The 25,756-nt window shown below is 38.6% G+C and overlaps 1 protein-coding gene across 3 annotated transcripts; it reads left to right on the top strand.

Moving 5' to 3' along the window:
* The first annotated feature begins 4,483 nt into the window (after positions 1-4,483).
* si:dkey-164f24.2 (fibrous sheath CABYR-binding protein) lies at positions 4,484-24,909 on the top strand. 3 transcript variants are annotated; one of them, XR_005282541.1, is made up of 12 exons: positions 4,484-4,633; positions 9,808-10,269; positions 15,563-15,610; positions 17,307-17,351; positions 17,518-17,859; positions 17,991-18,023; positions 18,156-18,221; positions 19,169-19,261; positions 20,158-20,262; positions 21,876-21,983; positions 22,239-22,352; positions 22,445-24,909. XR_005282541.1 is itself a non-coding variant. In XM_038305836.1 (12 exons), exons 1-11 carry the CDS (start codon positions 4,589-4,591, stop codon positions 22,299-22,301), a joined length of 1,410 nt encoding a protein of 469 aa, XP_038161764.1. In that variant the 5' UTR covers positions 4,484-4,588; the 3' UTR covers positions 22,302-22,338; positions 22,445-24,909. The 3 variants fall into 3 exon arrangements, 2 of the variants coding, with proteins under 2 accessions (XP_038161764.1, XP_038161765.1); XM_038305836.1 differs by having other exon boundaries at positions 22,239-22,338; XM_038305837.1 differs by lacking the exon at positions 17,307-17,351 and having other exon boundaries at positions 22,239-22,338.
* The last annotated feature ends 847 nt before the right edge of the window (positions 24,910-25,756 follow it).

Here is a 25,756-nt window from a genome sequence, read left to right as displayed (position 1 = left end):
TGCATTAAAGAACCTGACAAACCTGCTAAACTGACTCTTTCTCTTCTCTTAATGTGATGTTTGCTCACACAATAAAGAGGTAGAGGAAACCAAAGCTTGATTTGATCTGTAGACTTTTGTAGAAAAGGAAAAAAAAACTGAGTATTTTTTGCACATCACCTCAGTTAATATGTATCATTCAGCTAAGCAAAATGAAGGGTAATTACATCTTTACAAAGGAAACAATCCAAGCTACCATTTCAAATTAAAATCTATATCTGGTCATATTTACATACTTAAAATGGTCTGACAGGGTGTGACTTCATAAATGTCATCATGTCTGACATTGTGGTAAAAGCTCACACACATATGATGGAGAGCAAGGGGAAGCATACTACAACAGTAACTTGTAATGCTTGTAGTTTGGGTTTATTACATTAGCTGACGATCATCATGTTCAACCTGAACAAAAGCTTATCGTTGGAATCACTGCTCGTAATTAATACGCATTCAATAACCCTGAAGGAGAAATGTAGGTTTCACAGGCAAGGCTGCCACATGGTATAAACGTCAAATTACTCTGCGTCCAACAAGACCTGGGAATATTAGAAATGACCAATGATTGGATGTGAGTGTTATGTGTGAACGTGTGTCTGCGTTGTTATTTTCTTTATTTATTATTATTATTATTTTATTCAAATTTTTTTTTTTTTTTTTTTTTTTTTTTTTTTTTCCTGTGGTACGAGTGGGGGCACTAGGGAGGGAAGGCATGATTGAGATGGTGTGTTTTTTTTTTTTTTTTTTTTTTTTTTTTTTTTTTTTTCTTTCCCAGGTTGGGGTCTCAACCGCACCCTCTCCCAAATACATCTCAAGTCTCCGCTAAGTGCGGAGCCCATTCCCCCCGTCCTGCTCTCCCTCCGCTGGCTGGCGTCGGGGCTCACCGGTGCACTGGTGGAGCTGGGGGTGGATGCCCGGGGGACTGCTGGCTCATTCCTGGTGGCCTCTCCACTGGCCCCGGCCGGCCGGGGCTTTGCTGGGGCTCCTGTCTGGGGGTGGGGTGCCCTTGGGGCCTCGGATCCCTGGGGCCTGGGACTGGATCCGCTTCGGGGTGGGGCTGGGTGTTGTTCGGGGATTTTCGGGGTCGGTGCCGGTGCCTTCGCTACGATGCCGGTTCCTGGGCGGTGTTTCTTTCCTATGCCGGTTCTGTGGTATCGGTTCGGGGAGGGGGGGAGCTGCGCGGCATGGTGGGGTGCGGGTCTTGGGTCCTGTTTTGGGCTCCGGTTTTTCCGCTCGCACTTCTCCTCTTGCCTATTTATTTTAATTGTAATTATTAATTAATTTATTTATTTACCTATTTATTTATTTATTTTTTTTTCTCTTCCTCGGTGGGGGGGAGCGGTTGCGGGCGGGTCGGTGTCTGGTGTCCGCTGTCGCATTGTGGGGGCCCCTTTTTTTTTTTTTTTTTTTTTTTTTTTTTCTCTTTTTTTCTTTGGGGGGTTTGGCATGTCTGTTTTCTCGGGGGGCAGGCGGGCCTGCTGGGTGGGGGTCCTGCTGGCGGCGCGCCGCTGGTGTGTGGGGGTCCGGGCGGCTCCGGCGGGGGTAGTGTTGGGGGGCCGGTCTGGGCGGGCTGGCTGCGCTGGCTGGGTATTCGGGTGGGTTTTCCCTCCTGGAGGCATGGCGGGGCTGCTCTGTTCCCACTGATCGCGGCGGGTGGGGCTGCGGGGCGGGTGGGGGCCTGGGGTGGCTATGACCGGCGCGTGGTGGGGGGCCGGGGCGGCGGAGCTGCTCTGGCCGCGTGTCGGGGCCTGGTGCGGGCTGCGGGGGGGGTGGCGGACGTGGCTGGGCTGCTTTGGCATCGTCCGGTGGGGGGGGCGGCGCGGTTCGCTCCGCTCTGGCTTTGTGCTGCCCCTCGGGCTGCTGGGGGGGGTGGTTGCGCCGGCTGCGGTCTGCTCCTCTTGCGGTTCGCTCGTGGCCGGTTCGCGGCGGATGCGCATGGGCCCCGGCCGGGGGCGGGGCCGTCTTAGTGTTTTCCTGGGTGGTGCGGTCGCGGTGGGTGTTGCGGCCGGTCGCCGGGGCTTGGTGCGGGGGGGCGGGGCGTGTTTCGGTGCTCTGTGGGGCTGGGGCGTTTCGGTCGGCGCCGTGGGGGGGCTGGTGTTCGGCGCCCGGCCCTACTTCGGGGTGGCCGGCTGCCGGCGGGGCCCGCGGACTCGTCCCCGCGGCTCCCCGGGGCGCCGGCATGGCGGTGGCTGGGGGGCTTCCTCGTGGCTGTCTCTCCTCCTGCCTTGGTGGGGTCTGATTTCCGGGGCTGGCCCCGCCTTGGTGCCTTCGCTTCTGGGGTCCCCTTGGGCGCCTGGGGCTTTGGGTCTCCCGGCGCTGGACTCAGTGCTCTGGGGGGTGTGCCTCTCCGGCTCTCCACAACCACTATTGAGCATTTTTTTCTATGGTTAAAACTTTACATGCACAAGTTCACCCTCACAAACAACTACAGGTGCTAGGCTTCAGGTACTTAGAGATTCACCTCCAAACAGAAACCCCACATTCATATCTTCAGGTAACACAGAGTACATGTCAGACTTAATAATATTACTTTAGTGATAGTTTCAAGGTGTTTGCTTTATTGTATATCTCGTACCATGTTTTTTGGTTGTGCTGTTCTTTTTTCTTTTTTTTTTTTTTTTTTTTTTTTTTTTCTCCATCTCATTACAGGTGTTGAAGCAGACTGAAAATGTTTTGTCATTGTCTCCTTCCTATCTCCTCTTTCTTTCATCTTTTGTCCTGTTTTTTTCTTTTTCTTTTTCCTTCTTCTTCTTCTGTTTTTACATTGCAGTGTCCATATGAACTGTAAAACTCCCTGCATAATTATAATAAAGCAATTTATATACATGAAACAAGTGGAGCGGTATGGCAATTGCGATACCGCTACACTTGTGAAAGTAAAATCTGTTGGGCTCCTTTTGGCATCAAGACAATTATTCTTATTGCCACCTTGCCAGACAGGACACTGTAAAAAAAAAAAAAAAAAAAAAAAAAAAAGAAATGACCAAAGTTATTGTTTATTTTTGACCTGACAAAATATGTCATACACACTACGTTTTGTTTAAAAAATATATAATTATAAAAAATATAACCGCGGATGTCTGGGGGACAGTGATTCGCCTACATGTAATGAATGCTGGCGTACCATAAAGAATAAATTATGAACAGTTTAGTTTGGGGCATAGGAAGGCGTTACCTGGATATTACCTAATGGAATATCTTCAGAACAGCTCCAAATGACACAAAACTAATATGGGTGAGTAGAACATGATGTCATAATGTAAAATCAAGGGGCCTAATGTAAAAAAAAAAAAAAAACAGTCTTCCCCTTTAAGTAAAAGTTTAATTACAGCAACCTTAACCTTTGCAGTAACCAAAGGCTTTTAACACTCATGCACTGGAGAGCTGGCAGCAGGCTCCTTAAATTGTCCACTGTTTGATGGAGAACAGGTGAAACCAATCAGTCTTCTACTCAGGGGGAAAGTGCTTGAGGAGGACCTCTGGGGGAGAATCTGAAAACTGGTTATACAGGTCCTTCTCAAAATATGAGCATATTGTGATAAAGTTCTTTATTTTCCATAATGTAATGATAAAACATTCATATATTTTAGATTCATTGCACACTAACTGATATATTTTAGGTATTTTATTGTATTACGGTAATATGGATGATTTTGGCAATGAAAGACCTGAAATATTTCAGTTAGTGTGCAATGAATCTAAACTATATGAATGTTCAAGTTTTATCATTACATTATGGAAAATAATTAAGTTTATCACAATATGCTAATATTTTTAGAAGGACCTGTAAGAAGGAGGAAACTCCAAGACCCCAACACATTTCCCCATCTAAATAAATGTGCTCAGATTAAAAATTGGATCAAAATAGTTGGATCATACTGAAATTGAAAGCATATGTATTTTACTTATTTACTTATTTTAAATGTTTCAAGCAAAAGCTGATAAATCTGTCAAACACAAAGGGATATTTGTTTTTTATATTAAATATTCATACCCTACTGCAGAAGAAGCTGTAAACAATGGAGCCTTACAGCTGCAGCAGTCCAGGGGGCGAGTTTTCACTCTCTGTGTGCCCAGCATAAAATTCAAACAAAGACATCTGTTATTTAGTTTCATAATTTAAATTTATTCAAAACACTGTCATGAATGTAGTGGAGGAAGCATCAGTTGTTACACTTTTATACATGATGTTAACTGAAGTTTATGATTGTGCAGAAAATCTATTTCTGCTAAAAAAAAAAAAGGGTCCAAATGCGACAAAACCATCTGACTTTCTCAGTGTTTTGATTGAGGGCTTACATAACACCATGCATCGTCCCAAACGTAGGTAGGTCGTCCCTTGAAAACATGTAACCAGCGCGCGTCACAGCGCATGCGCGCGTCTTTTCCCTCCCCCCATCTTCCACCCCAGTCCTCCTATAGGTTCTGCCTGAAGGTAAAATGGGAGTGAAACATAGAAAGCTTTATAAACATCTACATTACCCGTTCTGCCTTTTTGTCGGATTTACTTATTCTGTTTGGTTCTTCTTTTTTTCCCAACAGCGCACCCAAAATGCCAAGCAAGAGGAAGAAGAACAAGCGTCGCATGAGGAGGGTGGTGAGTAGAGACAGGTGTACTTTTTATCAACTAAAATGATTTATCAGCAAGATAAATCATGTGTGTTTTTTTTTTATTCTTAATTATTTAGTTTTCTCCTGAAATAATGAGTCACTTGTGGTTGAAAAACTCAAACTTTCCTTTTTGAGGTGAAAAAAAGCACCTTCTTTATGTAGAAGGTAGAGGTAAAACAAAATGTTAAGGCTTGTTTTTAAATTTAGACTCAAGACAATTTTATTTTGTCATTTTGTATACATAGAGTGTAAACAAAAAAAAATATTTCATTTAAAAAAGCTCAGACAATTAATTCTTTTTTAAAGTGCTGCCTTGAAAACAGTAATAAAGACATTTAAAAAAGATAGTAATATAAATATATGACTGTATATTTACAGTTCTAACATTATCTTTTTTTAAATGTAACCGAACTAGATGATAATCACAACATTCCCCATAATATATTCTATTTTTCAAAGAGGAAATCGCTTTTTCTGTTTAAGATGGAGAGATTTTGCCTGCCCTTTGAGTCATGAAGAGACTGCAAAAAAAATTGTACTTTGCTTGTTTTTTCTTCTAACTTAAACAGGGTTTTTTAAACCTGTGCAAAGACTAAGAAAATCTACAATTAACAAAAGCAGAACCCTATATTATGTCTGTAGAAACTAATTTATAAGATTCCAGGTTCCTTCCTATTGCCTCGGTAGGAAAGAGGAGCTTTTGAATATTGAGTGCTTAAAGGAAACATAGTGGGTGTGGCAGAGGGGAGATCTGTATGAGTGAGAAAGTAACACAGAAGCTATGTTTACTCCCAGAGCAAAGATTTCCTCCAGTCCTCACACAGCAAAATCATTACCGGTAGTTTTTTTTTAGCAAAAATATCAATTTCTCTACACCTTGTTCTTTACATCCACCAAGCCAGTCATATTAAAGTGTTTTGCAGATCTTTAAGAAAAAAAAGGGCAAAATATGAGCAAATATAAAACCTAATTACTAATATTTAGCTCAATATGTATATATGTTTCAATGACTCTCATTCCTGTCATGGGCAGAACTCATGATAAGATATTTTTTTTCCATGCAAATACCTAAAAATCTCTCTTGCTGTACTATTTTTCATTATTAAAAAAGTATGCATTTCGATGGCCAAAGAAAATTTTATGTAATTTGTAAATGTTTGTCTTATTGTCCATAATCATGGTTCTCCTCAATTTATGTTGGCATAAGGTAATGTTTCTATGATTGAATTAGAAGATAGATAGAAAATAGGCTGTTATTCTTTTTAGGAAAAGTTTTTTGAGTCATTTGATATAGTAATGGCATGGAATGCACTCAAACCCAACAAGCATTGTCAATACCAACTCATTTACAATTACAGTACATAGTATTATAGAAACTTTTTCACTCAGTTTGTATGGGTTACCCTTTTTAATGTAGAGGAAAAACCTTAACAAAAGTAATTTCCCTGTGGGATTATTAAAGTATTTCTGATTCTGTACTTCGTTTGTTATCATTTAGGATTTTATCAGATCTTTTTCATTTTTAAAAAATATTTTAATCACTAGAGATACATCATTGGGGTTTTTTTTGGCTAATATTATTGTTCATCATTTTTGCTGAGCACTATTAAACTTAGGCGAGGCAGAAATGTACTGCAGGTTCCAAAATGGTGGAAGTAGTTTGAAATTCAGCTTGGAAAGAAGCCATTAAAGGACCATTCCCAAGTATGTATTAAAGAAGTTGTCCTTTCTGATGAAGGCCAGGAAAAACATTGAATTAATATACATTCTGTTCTCGATACGTTGGAGCAACAGTTCTCCATATTCAAACAACCACTGATTAGAAAGAAATCTTTTAGATTTTTTTTTATAATTTGACCAAATTATCATGGAATAGAAACATCTCTAATGCCTTAGCTTTGCTTGTATACATTTTGTATTGGGATTACTCTGACACCTGTCCATGGATAACAAATCAAAAATAACCTTAAGTAATAAATACATGCCTTTTAATTGTCTATTAGCATTTACATTCTTTATTAGGTAAAATAACAAACCAATCAAATTATGAGTGTTTGCAGGCAACAGGATTTATTTTTAGAGCTTTTATGCCCCTCTTAATGTCAGAGTCTGTCCTTCTTATTACCACATCAGTGCTTTTTTTAAACATGTCTTCATTGATGAAATAAACTGCTAGGGCTTTGGAATGCATACAATTTTTCTGGTTTTCACAGTCAACAAATGGCTCTAAGTTCAAAATGGCTCCTTAAGTCATGTCCGGCTTTGTGCTGACAGCAGTTACCTTTTCATAACTATATTTTACTGTTCTCTAACCCCTGTAATGCCATGTGTACCATATTTAAAACATGAGTTTCAATTCAAGAGCAATTCCATGGCACAGTGAAGTAAAGACGTTCATAGAGGCAATTAAAAATTAATAAAAAATTATTTAAATTATGCTATGGAACGGAATATTTGTGTTATGTATTGAAACATATCCACACAACCACATAGTCCATCTATCTACATACCGCCAAACATATCTCCTGCTTACATAACATATTCACATGCATACATACGTAAAGCTTACATCTTTGCATGTTGGTGAGTGGGACAGATGAAGGTTCGTTAGGAGTTAAGAAGAAATGCAGCTTTAGGAACAAAAGTGGCAGCCTGGGCATTGATGTTGCCGTTTGAAGGGCAGCCACCCAAATTTACAGTAAAGTAGATTTGTGGGATCTTTAGATGTTTTCTGTGCTCAGCCTGTTGTTTGCACAGCTACTGTGATGCTTTATTTCTTAAAAAAACATGATGTAAACAAAAAGAATAATGCAGTGAACAGAAACTGTATAATAAATAGCACGATGAAGCTTAATGTATCAAATATTCAATAAAAGTTATTAAAATTGCTACTTTGTTCATTTGGCAGATTGTTAAATGGAGATAAAAATGTTCTGATAATTATTCAATGGTTCAGGGTTTATAGAGCTAACTTTAGGTCTTAATCATTTGTTCATGTCTTGTTCAGAGTCCAGTTGGTTGCTAAATATCAAGTTCAGTTATGTGGACATCACTAACACAGGGAGTGTTTTGACGGTGCTTGGCTGGAAAAGACACGCACACACACACAGGCACTCTTGGCCTGCACGACAGGTCTAGCAATGCCGAGCTGGCTTTCGGCCTAACAAAAGCATTTTTTGGGAGTGATTATAACCTGATTATGAAGTGATTAGACTCCCTGTCTGGCCCGCAGGGCACCCATGAGTGCTGCTGACTCGCACGGTTTCTCTTCCCGCTTCACCAGACCTGTCAGGACCATTTTGATTCAACTAATTAGCTCCCATTATCTAACTAGCTTTGCTGGGCCCAATCCCAGTTGGCCCCACCCTCCAGTGGTCTGCTCTTCTAAAATCTCCATTGAGGCCTGAGGGGGTTTTGTCCAAAGCTGAAAAATATGTTGGAACTGACAAATATGGCCTACCTTGTATTCCTGCAAGAGCTAGAATGAGCTGAATTTCACTAGTAGTATTAGTAGCTGTGCTCTATGAGGGCATTTAGAAAGTACAATCAGTTTTAGGCTTTTACTCCTATATTATACTCATTAAAAAGATTACCTTCCAAAATTATCAATGCTGCTTGGACCTTATTGACATTTTATTTCAACAATTACCTTCAGCAGGTTTTAATGGGAATTTTTGCTTCAGATTGATAGTAATACAGTTAACGGATTATCTCACCTGTGCTGTAGATGTCTGCAGGTTTTCAATTTCCACTGTTCACCTCTTGTTAATTCATGTTTTGATGCTACTGACTTTAACAAGTTTAGAAGAAGAAGAGAAGAAGAAGAATCAACTTAATTGTGATTACACTGTCATAAGTACAAAGCAATGAAATTCAGCATTGTGCATTTAACCCATCCCTTTGAGGAGCAGTGGGCTGCCACTCTGCGGCGCCTGGGGAACAGTGTTTGGGGTTTATGGGTCTTGCTCAGGGACCCAGAGTGGCAGTCCATAGGAGTGGGGATTGAACTCAGAACCTCTGGGATCCAACCGTAATGCCCTAACCACAAGGCCACCACTCCCGAGTTTAGGTTTAGGTGAAAGTCAATGTCTTGGTATGTTTGCTGGGGAACTTGTTCCATTATCCTTGATCATTTGATACTGGAACCAAATAACTGTTAAATATTAGTAATAATTTTTTGGCCTTTTTTTAGCTTCTACACAGGTACAATAACCTGGCATAAGAAAGATGAATACTGTGAAGAGTTCAAATTGAACTTCACTTATGTATCAGGAAAGCGTTCACAAAGGGAGGGACATTCAGTACAATTCTTTGATTTCATTGGGAAACATTGACACAGGCCTCCTGTGTCATAATTCCTGAAAAATCAGACATTTCCTTCTAACATCATCGATTTCTTTTAATGGATGATTAATCCACGTGCTTCCATACTTTCTGGAACTCATCTGCAATGTGGCTTTCTTAAGAATTCTAGAATTGAGGTCTAATCTGTCTGCCTCCTGTCCGCCTCTCCTGCAAAGTCAGACCAGCCGATGCTTTCCACATCTGAAAGCTCACCTGAAAGGACAGAAGCAGGATGAACCTTCTTGATATATTTTGTTCTTAAAAAAAGAATATACTTTCCTGTACTATGTGGGCATTCGCACTTAGAGCACCCAAACAAGGAGCACCGCTCCTGTTGACTTGTCTGCTCCTTAGTCTTCATGGTCCCTTTTGAAAGCTGATTTTGTCTAATGAACCTCCCAGTCATTCATAGTTTAGACACATTAATTGTGATAATAAAATTCGCACAGGTGGCCGGTAGTAGGATCAATAGGCAACATTGAGGAGAATTACTGCCCCTGGAATTTAATTTGCGGAGTCAGAGCAAAGGGAGTTTTACCTGAAAGGACGCACTATGCTTTTTAAAGTTTCTCTTCCTTTCCACAGGCTTGATATTTGGGTTGATGCATTGACTAAAATCTGTATAAATACATCTAAGTGTGCGGTTGCTACATGACAACATGTAAAAAGGGGTATAAATTAAAACATATATAAATCTAATGATTATCAAAACAAAATACTTCATCAAACACCTAAAACTAGCTTTAGTGGTTCTGTTTAGCATTGCATTATTAGTCGACCTCATCTACAGTATATTTCTGTTTTTTCTTGTTTCAGCAAGCCCAAAGGAGAGCACTGGAGGAGCAGCATGCAGCAAATCCACCAATCAAAACCAGCTCAGGGACTGCAGTTAGGCCACCTCCTATAACAAATCTCAAAAAAGCAGCTAAACCCACAGCTAAAACTGCACCGCCCAATCGTGAAAACCTTCCACAGGCTGTTCCCATCTCTATCCCCTTAGTGGAACCTCAAAAAGAGGAACCAGAGCCTGTTGAGAAAGAAGATGCCGCAGAGGTCCATGATGAGATAGCTACAGTAGAGTCTGGTGGTGTGCTGTTGGAACAAGCTTCCTGTGAGTTGGATGTGGAATCCAGAGTGGGGGATGAAGTTGTAGATTCAGCACATGTCAGTAAAGATGGCCCAGTTGAAAGTAGTCCTCCAGTGAAGCCCTCTACAGTTGAAGATGATCTGGCACAGGAAGCTGAATCTTCTGTTTCTGAATCAGAAGCTGTCTTTGAGGTAATAAAATAGGTTATTTTTCACCTGCTCATTCTTAATACCAGCACAAAAACCTGGCTCACTTGCAGACCAGTGATGGGTATCTTTTAGGCAATCAACATGCAGGAAACTGTTACAAGAGGAAAAGAGTGAATTGACGTGCAACAAGCAGTTTCTAGAAAATGCAATTCAATTCAGTTTATTTATATGGTGTCAATTCATAACACATCATCTCAAGGCAATTTACAGAGACAATTTAATCGAGTCATTTCCATCAAAGGAAATCCAGGTGTTTGCATCAAATTTGTAGTCAAAATGGTGAGTGAAGATTAACAGACATAGAGGATGCCTTACTTATACATTACATTAACAGCACCTAAAGGAGTCTGGTAGGAAAGCATTCTGAGTGTGATGTGAGCCCTGTAGTTAACATAAGGGACAAAAAGATATAACAGTTGCCCCACGTTGGAACCATTGGGGACAGAGGTGATCTCACACATTTGTCATCCTAATTCTTCCTTGTTGCTTTTTCTTTCAGATGACCTTTATTATATTTACTGTAATGACCGTCAGATGCCTTGGTAACTGTCTGAACACATATCCAGGCATGCTATTATACCACTGATTGTGCATTCCTGGTTAGACTGGTTCCCTTTGAATTGGCTCAATGGCAATTGCATTTGTTTGCATCACCAAATTTACATTTTATCTGGATGCGTTGATACATTTTTACTTTTTTGTTGTTTATTTTGGTATTTTGCTTGCAAAGAAGCACAACTTTTTATACTTATAATTTTTTTATACTTATCAACAACGCAAGACTAAAAAGTCTTTCAAAGTTTTTCGACAGAAGCTTGTCAGGTTTAGAACAATAGGATCCAGTATAAAATGGGGATAAACAGATTTCTCAAAACATTTATTGGAAACAGAACCACAATGAGCAGCGTCTAAGGTAGGAGGAGATAACAGGTTAGTGACCACGTCTTTCTGGATGATAATGAATGTGTGAGTCACTAACCTGGTCTTATAGTTCAGTCCAAGCCCAGAGGGCGAGGCTGCTTCCAGCCGGTCGGCTGTCAACACGACACAGCGGGCGCCGTCCAGAGAGTCCCAGATGCTAATGTATCCATGGTCGGAAGACAGGCAGGAGATCAGAACCAGCCAGACAAAGATAGGCAGGATAATCCAGAGGACGAAACCAAAGCCAATGTCAGTGACATGCTCAGTAGTTAGAGCCAGGAGATAGAGACCCAAATAAAAGAGAGAATCTAGAATGGAGTCAGGAAAAGAGTTCCAGGTTTGGTACACACTGAGGACAGGTGAGGCAAACCGATCAGAACCGGGACAGGCAGACTAGGAGGTCCACAGGCAGAATAAGTCAGGATCAGCAGAGATGGCAAAAGTACTCACTTTCCGTACTTGAGTAAAAGTACAGATACTTGTGTTAAAAAATACTCTGGTAAAAGTGGAAGTACTGATTAAACTTCTTTACTCAAGTAAAGTAACAAAGTACAGGCTTGTAAATTTACTTAAAGTATAAAAGTAAAAGTAGAAACCACTTTTTTCATGCCGTTGCCTACATTTTAAATGGATGTCTGCCAATAGGACTAGATCTCCGTTGTGTTCATTTTCAATCATCTCGTCGTCCATACTACTATGCAAACGCCACCGCCACCAAGCTGCAATGATTTGCCGCTAATTAATACCGCCGAATCTGTCGATTCATCTTGTAGTGGTGCGTCAAATGCAACGTAGATTCCCATCCAATTAGATTGAATTTGGTATTGATGACGTGAAAAATACTAACGGTAACTCCATTGAAATGATTCAAAACTAAAGTAACGAGCCAATTTTTTAAAATGTAAGGAGTAGAAAGTTCAGATATTTGTGTAAAAATGTAAGGAGTAGAAGTAAAAAGTCATCATAAAAATAAGTAGTAAAGTAAAGTAAAAATATCAGAAAAATCTACTTGAGTACAGTAACGAAGTATTTGTACTTCGTTACTTCCCATCTCTGAGGATCAGGAAATCAGAAACACAGGAATGCTCTAAAATTTTGATACCACTGGCTTGAAATAATCTGGCACTGATGACTGGTCTGAAGGCTGGTTAAATAAAGACTGAAGAAGGTTGATCAGATGGGCAGTAATGAGAACAGGTCAGAGCTTGGCAGGTGATTTAAATGAATAATAAGACCAGACATCAACGCCAAAATCCTGACAAAGCTAGCTGCTTTTTAATTTTTCATTGATTTTGTTGTTGTTATGAGTAAAAACTCCAACAGGACTATTAGGACCCAACTCTGATTGATGGTCTGTCCAGGGAATCCCAGAGGATTGATCAAGCCTATACCTCCGCAGAAATCTAAGTAGCAGGTGTCAAACTCTTGCCTTTGTTATAGCATCTTTGACGGCTTTCTTTTCACAAGTTACAATAATAAGAAACACCTTTACCTCCTTCCCCCTTATTAAATAAATTTTAAAGCTGCTGCTGTTACAGTTATAGGTGTAGCTGAATTTAACTGAGGCTTTATGCATGCACAGTTCTGCACATTCAGTTCCCCTTGTGCTTTCTGGAGAGAGGATGAAGTTTCTGTGTGGCTACCTTTACATGTGTGTACGTTTAACAGCATATAAACAGCTTTAAATCTCACCCAATCATTTTGTCTATTAAACCACATGTAACATGAGGTTTATATCTTAAAGTAGCTATTTCTGCTTACTTTGCTCTTTTTCTTTAGGCTGCCTTTACTTGCAGGATAGATACAGATTTGAATGCTTTTATCATCACACTTAAGCAGGACTAAAAATGAGAAGTGGAAGGATATTGCATAAAGTAGATTTGTCCTACATTTAGACATTTAGAAGGGGATTGGCACAAGTCAAAGTTAAATTATTTATGATTAGACACTGAAAGTTTCTAATATTCATGAGCTTCTCTGTGATTGCCAGTATGGCTCAACACACTTGGCTGCACTTTGTTTTCGGCATCGCTGGTCATTTAACTGCTTGCAGGAAATCAAAAGGGTTGGCTGAAAACACCATGCATTACTGTAGGTCACAGTCTCCACACAGGATAATTAGTACTCGAGTTGAGGGGAATGAGTGGGGGATGGCATCCCTCTTCCTAAAAAAATCTTAAAAATCATCCACCTTATTAAATGAACATTCCCCCATACCATCCTCTGTGACACTTTTTTTTACTAAATATGTAAATTTATATATCATATATCAACAGTAATTGCAATAATATTGCCCTTTCAACATTTGGCAGGCTGTCCGCTTACGAGTAGCCTGAGCAAATTATGGTGGCCCAGAGGGTTCATGCGATTTCGATTTCAACCTCAGTGGCGCAGCCAGCGGAGCAGGTGAAGGTGTTCTGAACAGCATCACGGCTGACCGGCAAAGACAACACGATTTGAGGGAATGTGAGAATAAGGAGGGGAGGGAATCTTCCGCAGGTTCCGGTTTCTAAGTTGGTGAGATCTCCCTCCCCTGCTTAGTTTGAGAAATAATGTTTACAATTATGCAAGTTTCTCCACATAATCATACCTGTTCTCTGTGATTGTGGTATGAATTTCATAAGTCTGGGACAATAAATGTGAAAATAAGGAGGAGAGGGATTCTTCATCAGGTTCCAGGTTCTAAGTAAACAAATAAAGTGTCAGAAATGATCTAGAATGGTGTTGATAGAAAAATCAGGATTTGGCATCCACTGAGTAGAGACTTTATTCATCGCACACTGACTGTAGCTCATCGACTCAAACTTGTCTCCATACAACCTATTAATTCGAATTTATCTGTCTACCCAAACTATCAATTTTAAGGCATCCATGTATAAGAAATATGAAAACAATAAGAATATGTTTAAGATCTCCCTTTCTCCCTTTTCGTTTATATTTTAATCCGTTTTCTCATCAATGGGTGTGAGTTTAGGGTGATGTTCGCTCCAGCAACAGGGGAGGTAATTCTCGCCAGGCAGATAATTCTCGGCACAACAGATCAGGAGAGAATGGAAGAAAAATGCATTTTAATTAAGCAATTTAAGACACTTGTTAAGATTAATATCTTGAAAAAACTGCCAAATATGATGTTAATATCTGGCCAATGTTCATAAAAGAATTTAATATTGACATCTGACTGCAAGGTCCCTCGTGTGATCTGCAGAATGCCTGTTGTCCAGTTAATGGTAAATAAGTGACAGACCTGTTAAATAGTTTTAACTCATTCATTGCCAGCATGTAGCCTGGCTTAGTTTAAATTAGCCAATAGAAGTAATACTGATTTTCTGATAAACAGTCTATTTTATAAAAATAAATGCTCTAAATAAATATTTGAAAGGTGAGTAAAATTATTAGATTTTATATGGACTTATTTCATTTTTTGGCTAATTCTAATGTATTTGAATTTGTAAGCAGTTTTTTCAGATTTTGAAATGATGAACTGATCAATTTTTTTTTGCAATGCTGCTGTTATTCAGGCAATTAATGAACAAGGGTTTAGAATTAAGACATTGATAAATTAGATTTAGTTTCAAGATTAAGCCAGGAAAACCTAGTGGTATAAGAATACTTTTCATGGCTTAAAAAAAAGAATATTAATACAGTTTTGCATTTTGGGTGCTTTTTAAGAATGTGCATTTGTGAATAAATACTGATTAAATATTCCATCTGGAAATTAACCTGGAGAAAATTAGTTCATTTAAAAGGCAGATTCAAAAATCTGACATTAAAAGACATACAAAGAAGTAAAGAGAGGGAGTAACCCTTTCCCAGAATTCAATTGGTTGCAAGATTTCATAAGAAACGTTGGTTGTTCTTCCCCTTTTTCCAAAATGTAGCAAGCAAAACATTTCAAGGAAAAGTTCATTGGCTTTTTGTGTTTGTGCAAAACTGTGAGCTCAAGTTAGAGAGCTAAATCTGGCATGCATTTCTGCATAGGGACACAGAAAACCTGCCAAGAATCTCACTGGGATTTTTTATTTGCTGTTAAATGCCTTTAGGTCATCCATCACAGCTAAAGTAAGGCTGAAAAAAATGTGTGGAAACTTGTTTCGCACAATTTTAGAAAGTCCGGTTTGCGTCACTCCTGAAGCCTGACCTTTAAGATGTCAGAAAGGAGCTGAGCTTCAGTGTTTGAGGTAATGTTGTTGAACAGCTTGAAGTGCTTGTTAGCCTATATAAGAGTGGCCTTTGCAAACAGGATCTGCTTTTGTTTATGAAAATTGGTTGTGATGGATACATATGCATATTAATTTTGAGGCTATTTTATTTGTTGACAATAGAGAATAAATTTGCTGCCCTTTCTTCTTCACAGGTTGCAGCCCCAGAAGAAGCTCCAGCAGAGGTTGCTTCTGAAGCTGAAGTAAATCTAAGATAGATATTTAATTGTCACATAAAACACTAGTTTTACTGTCTGATGACACAAATCAACCACACATATTTTGTAATAAGCCAAATGTGGATAAGGCAAGTGAGAGTATAGTAGATCAGGTTTTTCTAAGGTCTAAATTTGATATATTTATTTTTATTTGAAGTCAAATCAGTGCTTGTGTCTAAAGAAAACTTTAAAGTATACCAATCTAGTAACCAATAAGGTCATGGGAAATTCTCTTTGCTCCTTAAAGGGGACTGATTTTTTTCCTGATGAATTTTCAAACATTTATTCCTAAAAAAAAAGAAAAAAAAAGAAAAGAAAACAATTGGCAGGTGTACAAAGTTGCACCCAAACAATTCATCATCATCTGGAAACATACATCACAATGATCAAGCACAGTGGAGGTAGGTTATGGTATGGGCTTAATTGTGAACCTGGACAACATGTAGTATGAGTCAGTCATAAACTTCTCTGCTTATCAAAGAGTAAACTAGTGTTAACTGTGAGGTCATAATTGTCATGATGGGTTACTGAGAGGCCCAAGATGCAGAACACCACGGAGACAGAATAAAAGTTTAACAGGTTTATTGTTTCACAAGCACATGGAAATAACACTGGTACTGGTTCAGGCCTGGGGGGCTGGTTCACTGGAGTCTGTGTGGGAGACAGTTCAGTTAGCGTAGGCTCCGTTGAGGTTGAGTTTTAAGGTTTTCTGGTTTGTACCTTGAGGAGTCCTGATAAAGCCTTGAGGGAGGAACTGTTGGGGTCCAGAGATTGTTTCGTTCAGCAGAGTCCGATAACTGCTTCAGCGTCTGACTTCTAGCGTGAAGGCAGACCTTGGTTCTGAGTTTCCAGCTCTTAGTCCAGAGCTGCATGGGAATCCAGAGAAGAGTCTTCAGGTTTGGCTCAGAGGGCAGGCTCGGCAGGTTAAGCTCTTCCAGAGCTTCACAGGAGAAAGACAGGTTTCATGAAAGCAGAGACAAAGGGTTAGAATCCAGTCTGGATTCAATGGCAACAAAGGTTCTCAGAAGATACTAGGCTTAGGTGCTAACCAACTGGATTTAACACTGCGGCGTCGAGGCAAGGTCTGAAGACAGCTTATATACTGTGGATCCTCTGATGATGAGATGCGCCTCAGGTGTGTCGAAGGCTCAGCTCAGGAGGATCCATGGCGGACTCTGCTGGAGAGTGATGGAACTTCTCCAGCTCCCAACAATAATCACATCAGTTTAGACGTGACCAAAACTGGGTTATAAAACCTAACAAATCCATCAGCAAATCTACATTAAAACTGGTAAAAAAATAAAAAAAAAACATGACAATGTGCTGCATAAAAAAATCCAGTAAAAAACATTTACCTTGTTTAAAAATTGTCATAATAGGACCTTAGAGCAGAAATCTGGATACTTTCTTTTGCAAGGCAACCAACACGCATAAATAGAAAGCTGTTAGCTCAGAAATGGGGCTAAACCTCTTTATTATTACTAAAAGCTGAGAAGGTGGTGTAAAATCAGCATTAAGTCACCAGTATTTATAGACCAGGTCTGTTCCATTAGCTCTTCTTGATTAAATACCTTTAAGTAATAATGTTTGTTCATCACTATTCAGTAATCCATTAACAGATCAGTTTATATATTCAACCATCTTTTTATAGAAATTTAACAAATGTTTGTCTTTTTTCCAGAATCAGACAGAATGCAATGAAATAATACAAAAAGAGACAGATCATGTAAGTTCTTTGGTTTATAGCCTCAGATTAGCTGGTCCTGCAATATAAAGTAATTCAGTGTTACTGTAATTCTATTATTTCTAAGAGCTTCTCACAGTCAGTATTTAGCTGGACTCCTTAGGTGATCTTGATTAATTGAACATATTTTATCTTGTTGCCTTTGCAGACATATGAAATCTGTGAGGCAGACAGTGAAAAGGCTGAAACCCTGGCAGAAGAAGACGCTGAGGCTAAGCTGGAACTGGAGGGGGCCATCACTGAAGAAGTCAGCATATCAGAGTCTGCAAAAGAAGCAGCTGAAGATAGAGAGGTAGAAGATCTTACCAGTGACAAATCTCCTGCTGAAGATACTGGATCAGTGGAGGAGGCGGTCATAGAAACAGTGGAGGCTGAAAATGGGGTAGAGGTTGGTCCGTTGGAGCTGCCTGAGGAGGGAGAGGAGAAAGTGGAAGATGTGGCTGAAGAAGACTTGGCTGCACTCAGTGTTGAGCCTGTTACAGCAGCAGAGGTGCCACCACAGAAATCTATATCCACAATTCTCTTTAAATACATAATTTGCAAATTTTCTAGTGTTTGTTGTAGTTTCCATAGCTTCTATTGCTATCAAAGCCAACAACAGACTTCTTTTTATGTCCTTAGGATGTTCCCGTATCATCATTGGAAATCCCAACAGTAAGAACCTTTCCATTCCATTCCATTGTAATTATTACCAAAAATATAATGAAAGGAAAACAGATAAATTCAGATTTTCTCTTTCTTGCTTGCTTTATTAGACTGTGACATGGCAGCCTTTTATCTCCACAGGTGCTGAATGCTATAACTGAAAGTCCAATGGATGAAGCTGATCTCCCTTTTGTTGAAGCCAAAGAGGTATTGCAAAGAATTCTTTTTCACATACTTTCTTTACTACACAATAAAACAGAGCGAAAATTAAAAACAGAATAAAAGCAAGTGAATATAAAAAACATGATAAAAGCAGGTAGTAAAGAATAAATAAATAAAACAGGTGGACCACAAACTTAAACTAATGATACCTCATTTAACAGTTTAACTTCAACAGTCAAAGGCAAGTCGAATCAAAATAGGTTTTTAAATTTGACTTAAAAGAATTCAGGATTTCAGCACTTTTACAGCCTTCTGGGAGTTTTTTCCAGAGAAATGGATCATAGGAACTAAATGCTTCTTCTCAATGTTTGCTTCTAGTTCTGGATGTACAGAGTGGGCTTGAAATAGAAGACCTGAGTGGTCTGATACACTGACAACAAATCTGTTATTTATTTAGGTACTGATCCATTCAATGATTTATAAACTAACAGAAGGATTTTAAAGTCTATTCTCTGAGCTACAGGGAGGCAATGGAAGGACTTCAGAACTGGGCTGATGTGCTTTACTTTCTTAGTTCTAGTGAGAACACAGGCAGCAGTGTTTTGGATCAGCTGTTGCTGTCTGATGGACTTTATATTATGTTAGTTGATTTCACTACAAAAACAATAATTTAAAATTTTGGATCAAAGTAACATGACCAAAGCGAAAATAAGCTGTTGTGTCAAAGTTCTGTTCATGATGTAGGAAATTTCATCAGAGATTTCTGAGCTCTATGCTGGTCAGAGAAACTGCACCCTGGCAGTGAAAGTACAACAAGGAGACTGATAGTTTTGTTTTTGTCATTTTTTTTGTGCTGTTGCCATCTTATTTTGCTGTATGCTTTTTGATATACAATGCCACAACAGTGAACTGGTTTGATTTGATTACTTTAATTAGTCACAGTCCCGAAGATGAGAAACTTTCTCTTCTGAAACTCTTTTTCTACCTCTTAGGAAGCTGCTGACCTGCCGGTCCATGAATCTGTTGTCACTGAATCTGTCTCTGCAGTGAATGATGCTGTTTCATCCTCTCCAATTGTCCAGCTGGTGAGATTTCTACGAAGCGATTTCAATGTTATGCTTTATAAGGAATAATATCATCCATAATATCCATTGTGTTCTCTCTTTTTTAATAAATTCAAAAGAAAACATGCTTTCCAGCTAAAATAGACAAAAAAGTATCAGGCACAAACCATATCAAATTAACAGACACATTCAATTATCACTGTGAAGTGGTAGTGACAGTAAAAACAATCAAAACTGTTTTTTTTCTTTGCTCTTTTGTTATATTTTTTTTTATATTCTCCGAAATATGTCTGCAGTCATTATAGTGCTGCTGTATTAAGGTTTTATACTAGTGTTGCACTGATACCAGTATCAGGTAGGGCCGCGATACAGCACTAAAATGGTGGTATCGGTATCGGCAAGTACAGACAAATAGGGCAACAATCCAATTATTGTCACCCATTCCAGGTAGGCAATAAAAATATCTACTGGATTCACTTTGTCTTTTTTCTGTTTCACAAAGGTAGGCAGCAGCTTGACAAAGCCATCATGGTAATTATTTTACATCCAAGTAGTATGCAGTTCTTCATGTATACACACACAGATCGGTATGGTATCGGCCGATACTGCACAGCCAGGTATCGGGGCCAAAAATTGGCATCAGCGCCACACTATTTTATACCAATATGTTGGCATAACCTGCAGTGAAACATTTACAGCACTACTTTTAGTGGGTTATAATTTTTTTGTTTTGTAGAGTCCATGCATCGCAGCAATTCATAGTCTAGTTTATGGGGATGTGTATGCTTTTAATTCATGGTTGAATTAAAAATTGTTCAAAGAAACAAACAAAAATAAAAAATAAAAGTTTTTAAAAAATCTGTCATTAAGCTGTTTTATTCATTTAGAAGTTGTTTTTCCCTTTTATTAACATTCAGGAAACTGAGAGAACAGGGGACACATTTACCACCCAAATAGAGTCCTCTGATTCTGCTACTGCTGCTGCTGCACATGCTGAGGCTCCTGCTGCTCCTACAGAGGAGGTGAGAACCTTAAATTCTATCTAGTTTTAACATTTGTGTTATCTTGAGTAAAAAGCGGTTGAATTTATACTTCATATAAGCACCCCTAATTTCTTCAATTGTTCCTTTGCCCTTTTGGTGGAAACCAAGTGTGACCAAAATTAGGTTGCTTTTGTGTGTATTTCTGGTTTGAACAAGCAAAAAAAAATTTTTCAACAATGACAAAAAAAAAAATAGTTTTTCCACAAGAAACAAAGAAAATACAAAAAAAACTTCTTAGGACCTCTTGAGATTTTCTGTTTTCCTGGCATGAGTGAGCTTCCTGTCACAGAGAGGATCTTTGCTGGTGGCTGAGCCGACTCGTGTTGCTGCACACCCAAGAACATTTCTAAGACAGCTCTCAGTCTTCGTCTTCGTCCAGCACCACGTCTCTTGCATGCACCAACACTCTCCATACTCACTCACATTCTTCTAGACCTCTGGGGTACAGTCTTAAAAACCCACTGAATCAAACCCCTATAGAGCCTCCACTTCCTCAAATCAGTCAATCATCAGTTTTCATCAACAAGCTCCTTCCTGATCAGTCTGCTTTCTGCCCTCAGACCAACCAGAAAGTTCAACTCACTCCCTGTAGTTCTCTGCTTCCAGATTGTTGCTGCTTTTGTAAATAAAACTTTAAAATTCACTGGTTCTCTGTATGATTCTGTATGTGGGTCATAAACCTACAAACCAACCTGACAAAATGTTTGCAGCTAGGGTTATCACACTGAGAAATATTCTATCACTAGTACTCGCCTGAGACCAAAAAGTTATAAACTGATTTCACTCTGATTTATGGAAGCATATGGATTGGATTAGTTTGAAATAATCCCGATTTTCCTAAATTTAATCTTCATAAACAACAGCAAAAAATAGAGTAACAGATTTTATCAGTGAATCACCCCGCCCTACATGGAGCAGTCATGAATCTTCCCAAGAGTAATTCATTGACCCAAATAGCTGTTTATCAGTGAGTGATCGAGAACGTCATAAAAGGGCTCAGAACATCCTCTTAAGAACATAAAGAGCCAAGCTCGCCTCAGTTAGAGTCAATGTGATCATAACAAAGAGGTTAGGGCTAAGTGCTTCAATGGCACATTTCCAAAGTGAAAATCACAGAAAGGAAAAAAACAAACAAACAAAAAAAAAAAGATCTAAATTTTACCAGAGAGTCTAGCTCTAAAAGCAATAAGAAGGTATTGGCAATGGACTGGTCAAAGTCAAGACCTCAATGCCTCTAAAATGATGAGACCATCCTTTGAGAATGAGCTGAATCTATTTGCAAAGAGGAGTTAGAGACAATTTCTTCACAGTGTTGTCAATGCCTGTGAAACTCTTACTATGTGTTTTGTGCCCATAGATTTAGGAAACAGTTACTGTTTTGCATTGGGTCAGGTTGGTTTGGATAGCCTTTTTTTCATTATTTAGGAAATGCTTTTTATACATCAGTTTGCCTTTGCATGAAATATATATTTTAAGATCGGAAAACATTTAATAGTGACAGGAACACACTTCTAGAGGGGTAAACACTTTGCATACAGAAAACCAGTCCAGTTTTAACCGTTTTCCGACCTGATATTTCCTTTCTTTTCCAGAATGCCGCAAACCAGTCGTGTTTAGATGTGTTGACAGACGAAGTGAAATCAGGAGATTTCCCATGTCAGATACAGATTCCTGTGGAGGCTAAACAACTCAATGCAGTGGTAAATGAATTTGTGTTAAAAGAAAATTCTAAAATGTTCTTCAAACCTACCTGTTTGCAAAAATTGAAAGTAAAAACTATGACTCGAATGAACAACTTAAGGTAAATCAAAACAGCCAAAATAATAAATGAAAAAAAAAGTTGTCAGAGCAAGGTAATATATAAACTAATATAATAGTATGTTTAATTCAAGGGAATTGCTATATTTACAGTTGTGTTTACTGCATACTTAACTGATCTTATTTCTGTGTTTCAGGAACTTTCTGTGGAAATAGCACAGAATGGAAACGTTGTTCCTGAGGTCCCCATTGAGGGTTAGAGCCTAGAACCACAGCTCAGAAGACCCTTTTCTATGTGTAAGACACTCAAAGTATGAAATAAGTCTTTTCAAACATTTTATTGTCTTTTTTATTTGCAGGTATTCACTAAAAATGATGCGCATGTAATATTTGTGTCTTTCAGGTTCCTGTTGAAGAACTCAAAGCTTCCCAGGGAATTTACCAGACCTTTTCATTTTTCAAGGCTTAGGGCAAAACGACAGGAAATCGAAGTGGGCATCCACACTTTGAAGTGCCTTTTCCTGTCCTCTGCTCTGCTGGAACATTAAACCAGATGTGACTATGGAGAAACGGCTGCTCTCACGACAGCGGCTAAGACTTTAAAACAAGCCTTTTTTTTGGCTCTTTTTAATATTTTCCTACACAATAAACCCCATGTTCAATAAGTTTGACTAAAGTAGTTCAGGAAAAGGTGCTAAAGACACGACGATTCAGCAACAACACAAATCTTCTTTTATCTTCCTAGAATATCTGTCTCCAAAGTGCACACACAAATCTTTTTTTAGTAGACATAACTCTGGAAAATGGGTCTGTATTTTAAATTAGATTTTTGTCTGTTAGACAGCAAGGTCTTGTGTTGTTTTTCGGCATTTGTTTAAGCGTAACATATTTAGCTCGCCACTCTTTTTAGAAAAGGTACAAACCTCAGATAACTTTTCAAAGGCAGTTCAGGGGTTCTGTTTTGGAGTGAAGTACTATCTAAAAGGTTGTAACTAGCTAATAATTTAAATGCTGTGGGCTAGGTGTTGATTTTGGCATCCAGGAAATCTGGTCTTCAGGCCTAAAACTAATATTGTAAAACCAAAGCTGACTTTTATTATCTTAAAATGATCCCCTCTTGAAAATATAGAGGTTAATTAAAAACATAACTGTCATGCATTATTGTCAAAGGACTAATGAAAAAAAAATCTCTCTCACCCAGTACTGTATAACCTTTAACCCCACACTGATCGCCGGGCGCCGCACTATGGCAGCCCACTGCTCCCCAAGAGGATGGGTTAAATGCAGAGTGTGAATTTCCCCATTGTGGGGCAATAAAGGGATTTAATTTTATTTTTTTTTTTTATCGTAGATATTATTTTGCTGCTGTGCATTTAATTTTATCTTCAAACACTTTTTATGATAACTGGACAGCACCGCTGCTGTTGTAAAATAAGGTGACCAGATTTTTTGAAATCCAATCCAGGGACATTTCCAGCTAACAATAAATGCATATCATGAAAATTGAAATAGGAAACGGAGGACAGTGATGCTTTCATCCATTTTTGCATATTAATATTTAAACAACAAAAATCAAGTGTAAAATCCAGGAATATGTATCTCCTATTTCCTAAGGTTAATAAGATTAACCAATCAATAGTGTTTATTAGTTCCACCTGCTCATTCCGTCTTCTTCCCTCTCCTTCTTTTCTTTCTAGCTGACTTCTACCTGCTTTCCTTTATACTATTCTAAGTAGATTTTTCTCCCTTCTCTTCAACTGTTCTTTCCATCTGCTTCCCTTTTTCCTCCGCTTTCATTTAATCTTCTGTCTTCTTCCTCTCCTCTTCTATCAATCTTACACTGATCTAAAACAGAAACATCAGTTTCTGCATGCTTGTACTCTCTTTCTACCGTATTAATTGTCTACACACATCATTTCCCCTGTCATTCATTACAAGGTTAATTTGGGGACAGCTTTAGCCGGGGACAGGTGGTCAAAAACTGGTTCTGTCCCTGAAAATCAGGGATGTCTGGTCACCGTATTGTAAAAGCCTTTCCCTTTCTTTCTACTGAAGCATCTAAACTTCCCCACTTTTCAGATAGTAAAGGATTGTATTATTGTCCAATAGAATAAATAAAACTTTTAAAGCAGGGTAACGTCCTGATAGAGTTTAAAATCAAAGCTGATCATTCGTTTAGTGCCACTTCATTTTTAGAGGTTTTACTTTGACTGGAATGTTTAACATTTTGTTCTCAGTCATGATTTCATCATAAGATTAAGATAGCAAGAAAATAATGTTGCTGATAAAACTACAGCAGTTAAAATACGCATAAATAAATCCTTTTCGACACAGTGCTCTCCACCTCAATTTCCTGCAAATAATAATCACCCAGTTAGGATGAAATATTAATGCTAAATATGTTGATGATTTAAAGGTTCATAGAATAATGTTTAGATTAATTACCAAGCTGCGGTAGCTCTCCCTGCCCCTTCGCCACTATCAGGCTAAACTCTGGAAATAGAAAATCTAGATTTATGCTAAATGAAGATGCCAAAAGTAACATACCTCAGCAGCTGTCTACAACATTTAAGAGAACTTCCCTTAATAACAAAACAAAACCCCAATGTTCACTGTCCAAAGATTAGCTTTAGCATCATGATTAGCTTTAGCATCATGCTAACTTTACCATTAGCACAATGGTAAAGTTAGCATGATGCTAAAGCTAATCTGTGAAGAGAACTTTGACAACACAAGCCTTGAAAAGCCCATTTTTTTCTGTTTCTGTTCCCACCTTTATTCAAAATTTATTGTGTTTTCAAAGTAAAAGTTATGAGTTATTGATGGGTTGTCTTGACATGTGAAATAAAATCATAATTCAATGACGAATGTTGGCTTGCTAGCTTAACCTAACCCTTTTATTCCCAAAGTGGAGGACGTGGGGGGATTATAAGACTTTTTTGGGGGGTTTCTGTCTTTAATGTGTTGATAACTATGTTATATTCTATTACAAAGTCAGCAGTTAAGGTAGTTACACTTTAAAGGTGGCAGTTTTGTGATTTAATTGAGATTGTAGTTTATTTTATTGCAATATCAATTTACTGTAGTTGGAGTTCAACTACTAAAAAGGTTGGTCAGTCATTGCGGTGGCGGCTATTAGGGGCACAAAAACTTTCCTGATAAGTAAAGGGCTGCCCAGTAAGAAAAGTTTGGAAACCACTGACCTAAACAAAATGGGTCTCAGCATTTAACAACTAAAATGCATTGGGCTGTTTTCTGGTTAACAGACACTAGATCAGGGGTCACCAACGTTTTTAAGGTGGAACGCTACTTCATTGTTGCTGAGTCATAGGAAGGGCTACCAATTATGACCTATGAACTGGTGGGTTCACCTAAACCTAATACATGATAAATATATTTTAATTATTTATTTCAATTTCTAATTTTCTTTTAGATATTTTTAATTTTGAAATTTCTATAAACGATTAAATGCTATATATCAGAGGTCTTCAACAGGGGGTTGAGTTTTGGTTAGTTAGACTTTTTTTTATTCCCCTCTGCAATTTTTTACAATGCACACATTCAGGAGCTCTTTCAAGGTGGGCACCGTTTCATTCACAAAGAGGAATCAGAATCAGATATTTTAATAATCCCAATTCAAAAGTACCTTCGTTACATTACTCCATATGCAACAGAGTGACTATACACTCAAATAAATAATACTGCACAGTACTTA

The sequence above is a fragment of the Cyprinodon tularosa genome, unplaced genomic scaffold (genome assembly GCF_016077235.1).
Source record: "Cyprinodon tularosa strain WSP-4 unplaced genomic scaffold, ASM1607723v1 ctg567, whole genome shotgun sequence".
NCBI classification, from domain to species: Eukaryota; Metazoa; Chordata; class Actinopteri; order Cyprinodontiformes; family Cyprinodontidae; genus Cyprinodon; species Cyprinodon tularosa.
This window is presented reverse-complemented; position numbering and strand designations above follow the sequence as displayed.

Excerpts from the sequence above, each read along its gene's own strand:
- si:dkey-164f24.2 (XM_038305836.1), top strand. The coding sequence starts at position 4,589 with ATGCCAAGCAAGAGGAAGAAGAACAAGCGTCGCATGAGGAGGGTG. Across the intron at positions 17,860-17,990 it reads AGCCTGTTACAGCAGCAGAG|GATGTTCCCGTATCATCATT; the intron begins GTGCCACCACAG and ends TTATGTCCTTAG. Across the intron at positions 18,222-19,168 it reads CTTTTGTTGAAGCCAAAGAG|GAAGCTGCTGACCTGCCGGT; the intron begins GTATTGCAAAGA and ends TCTACCTCTTAG.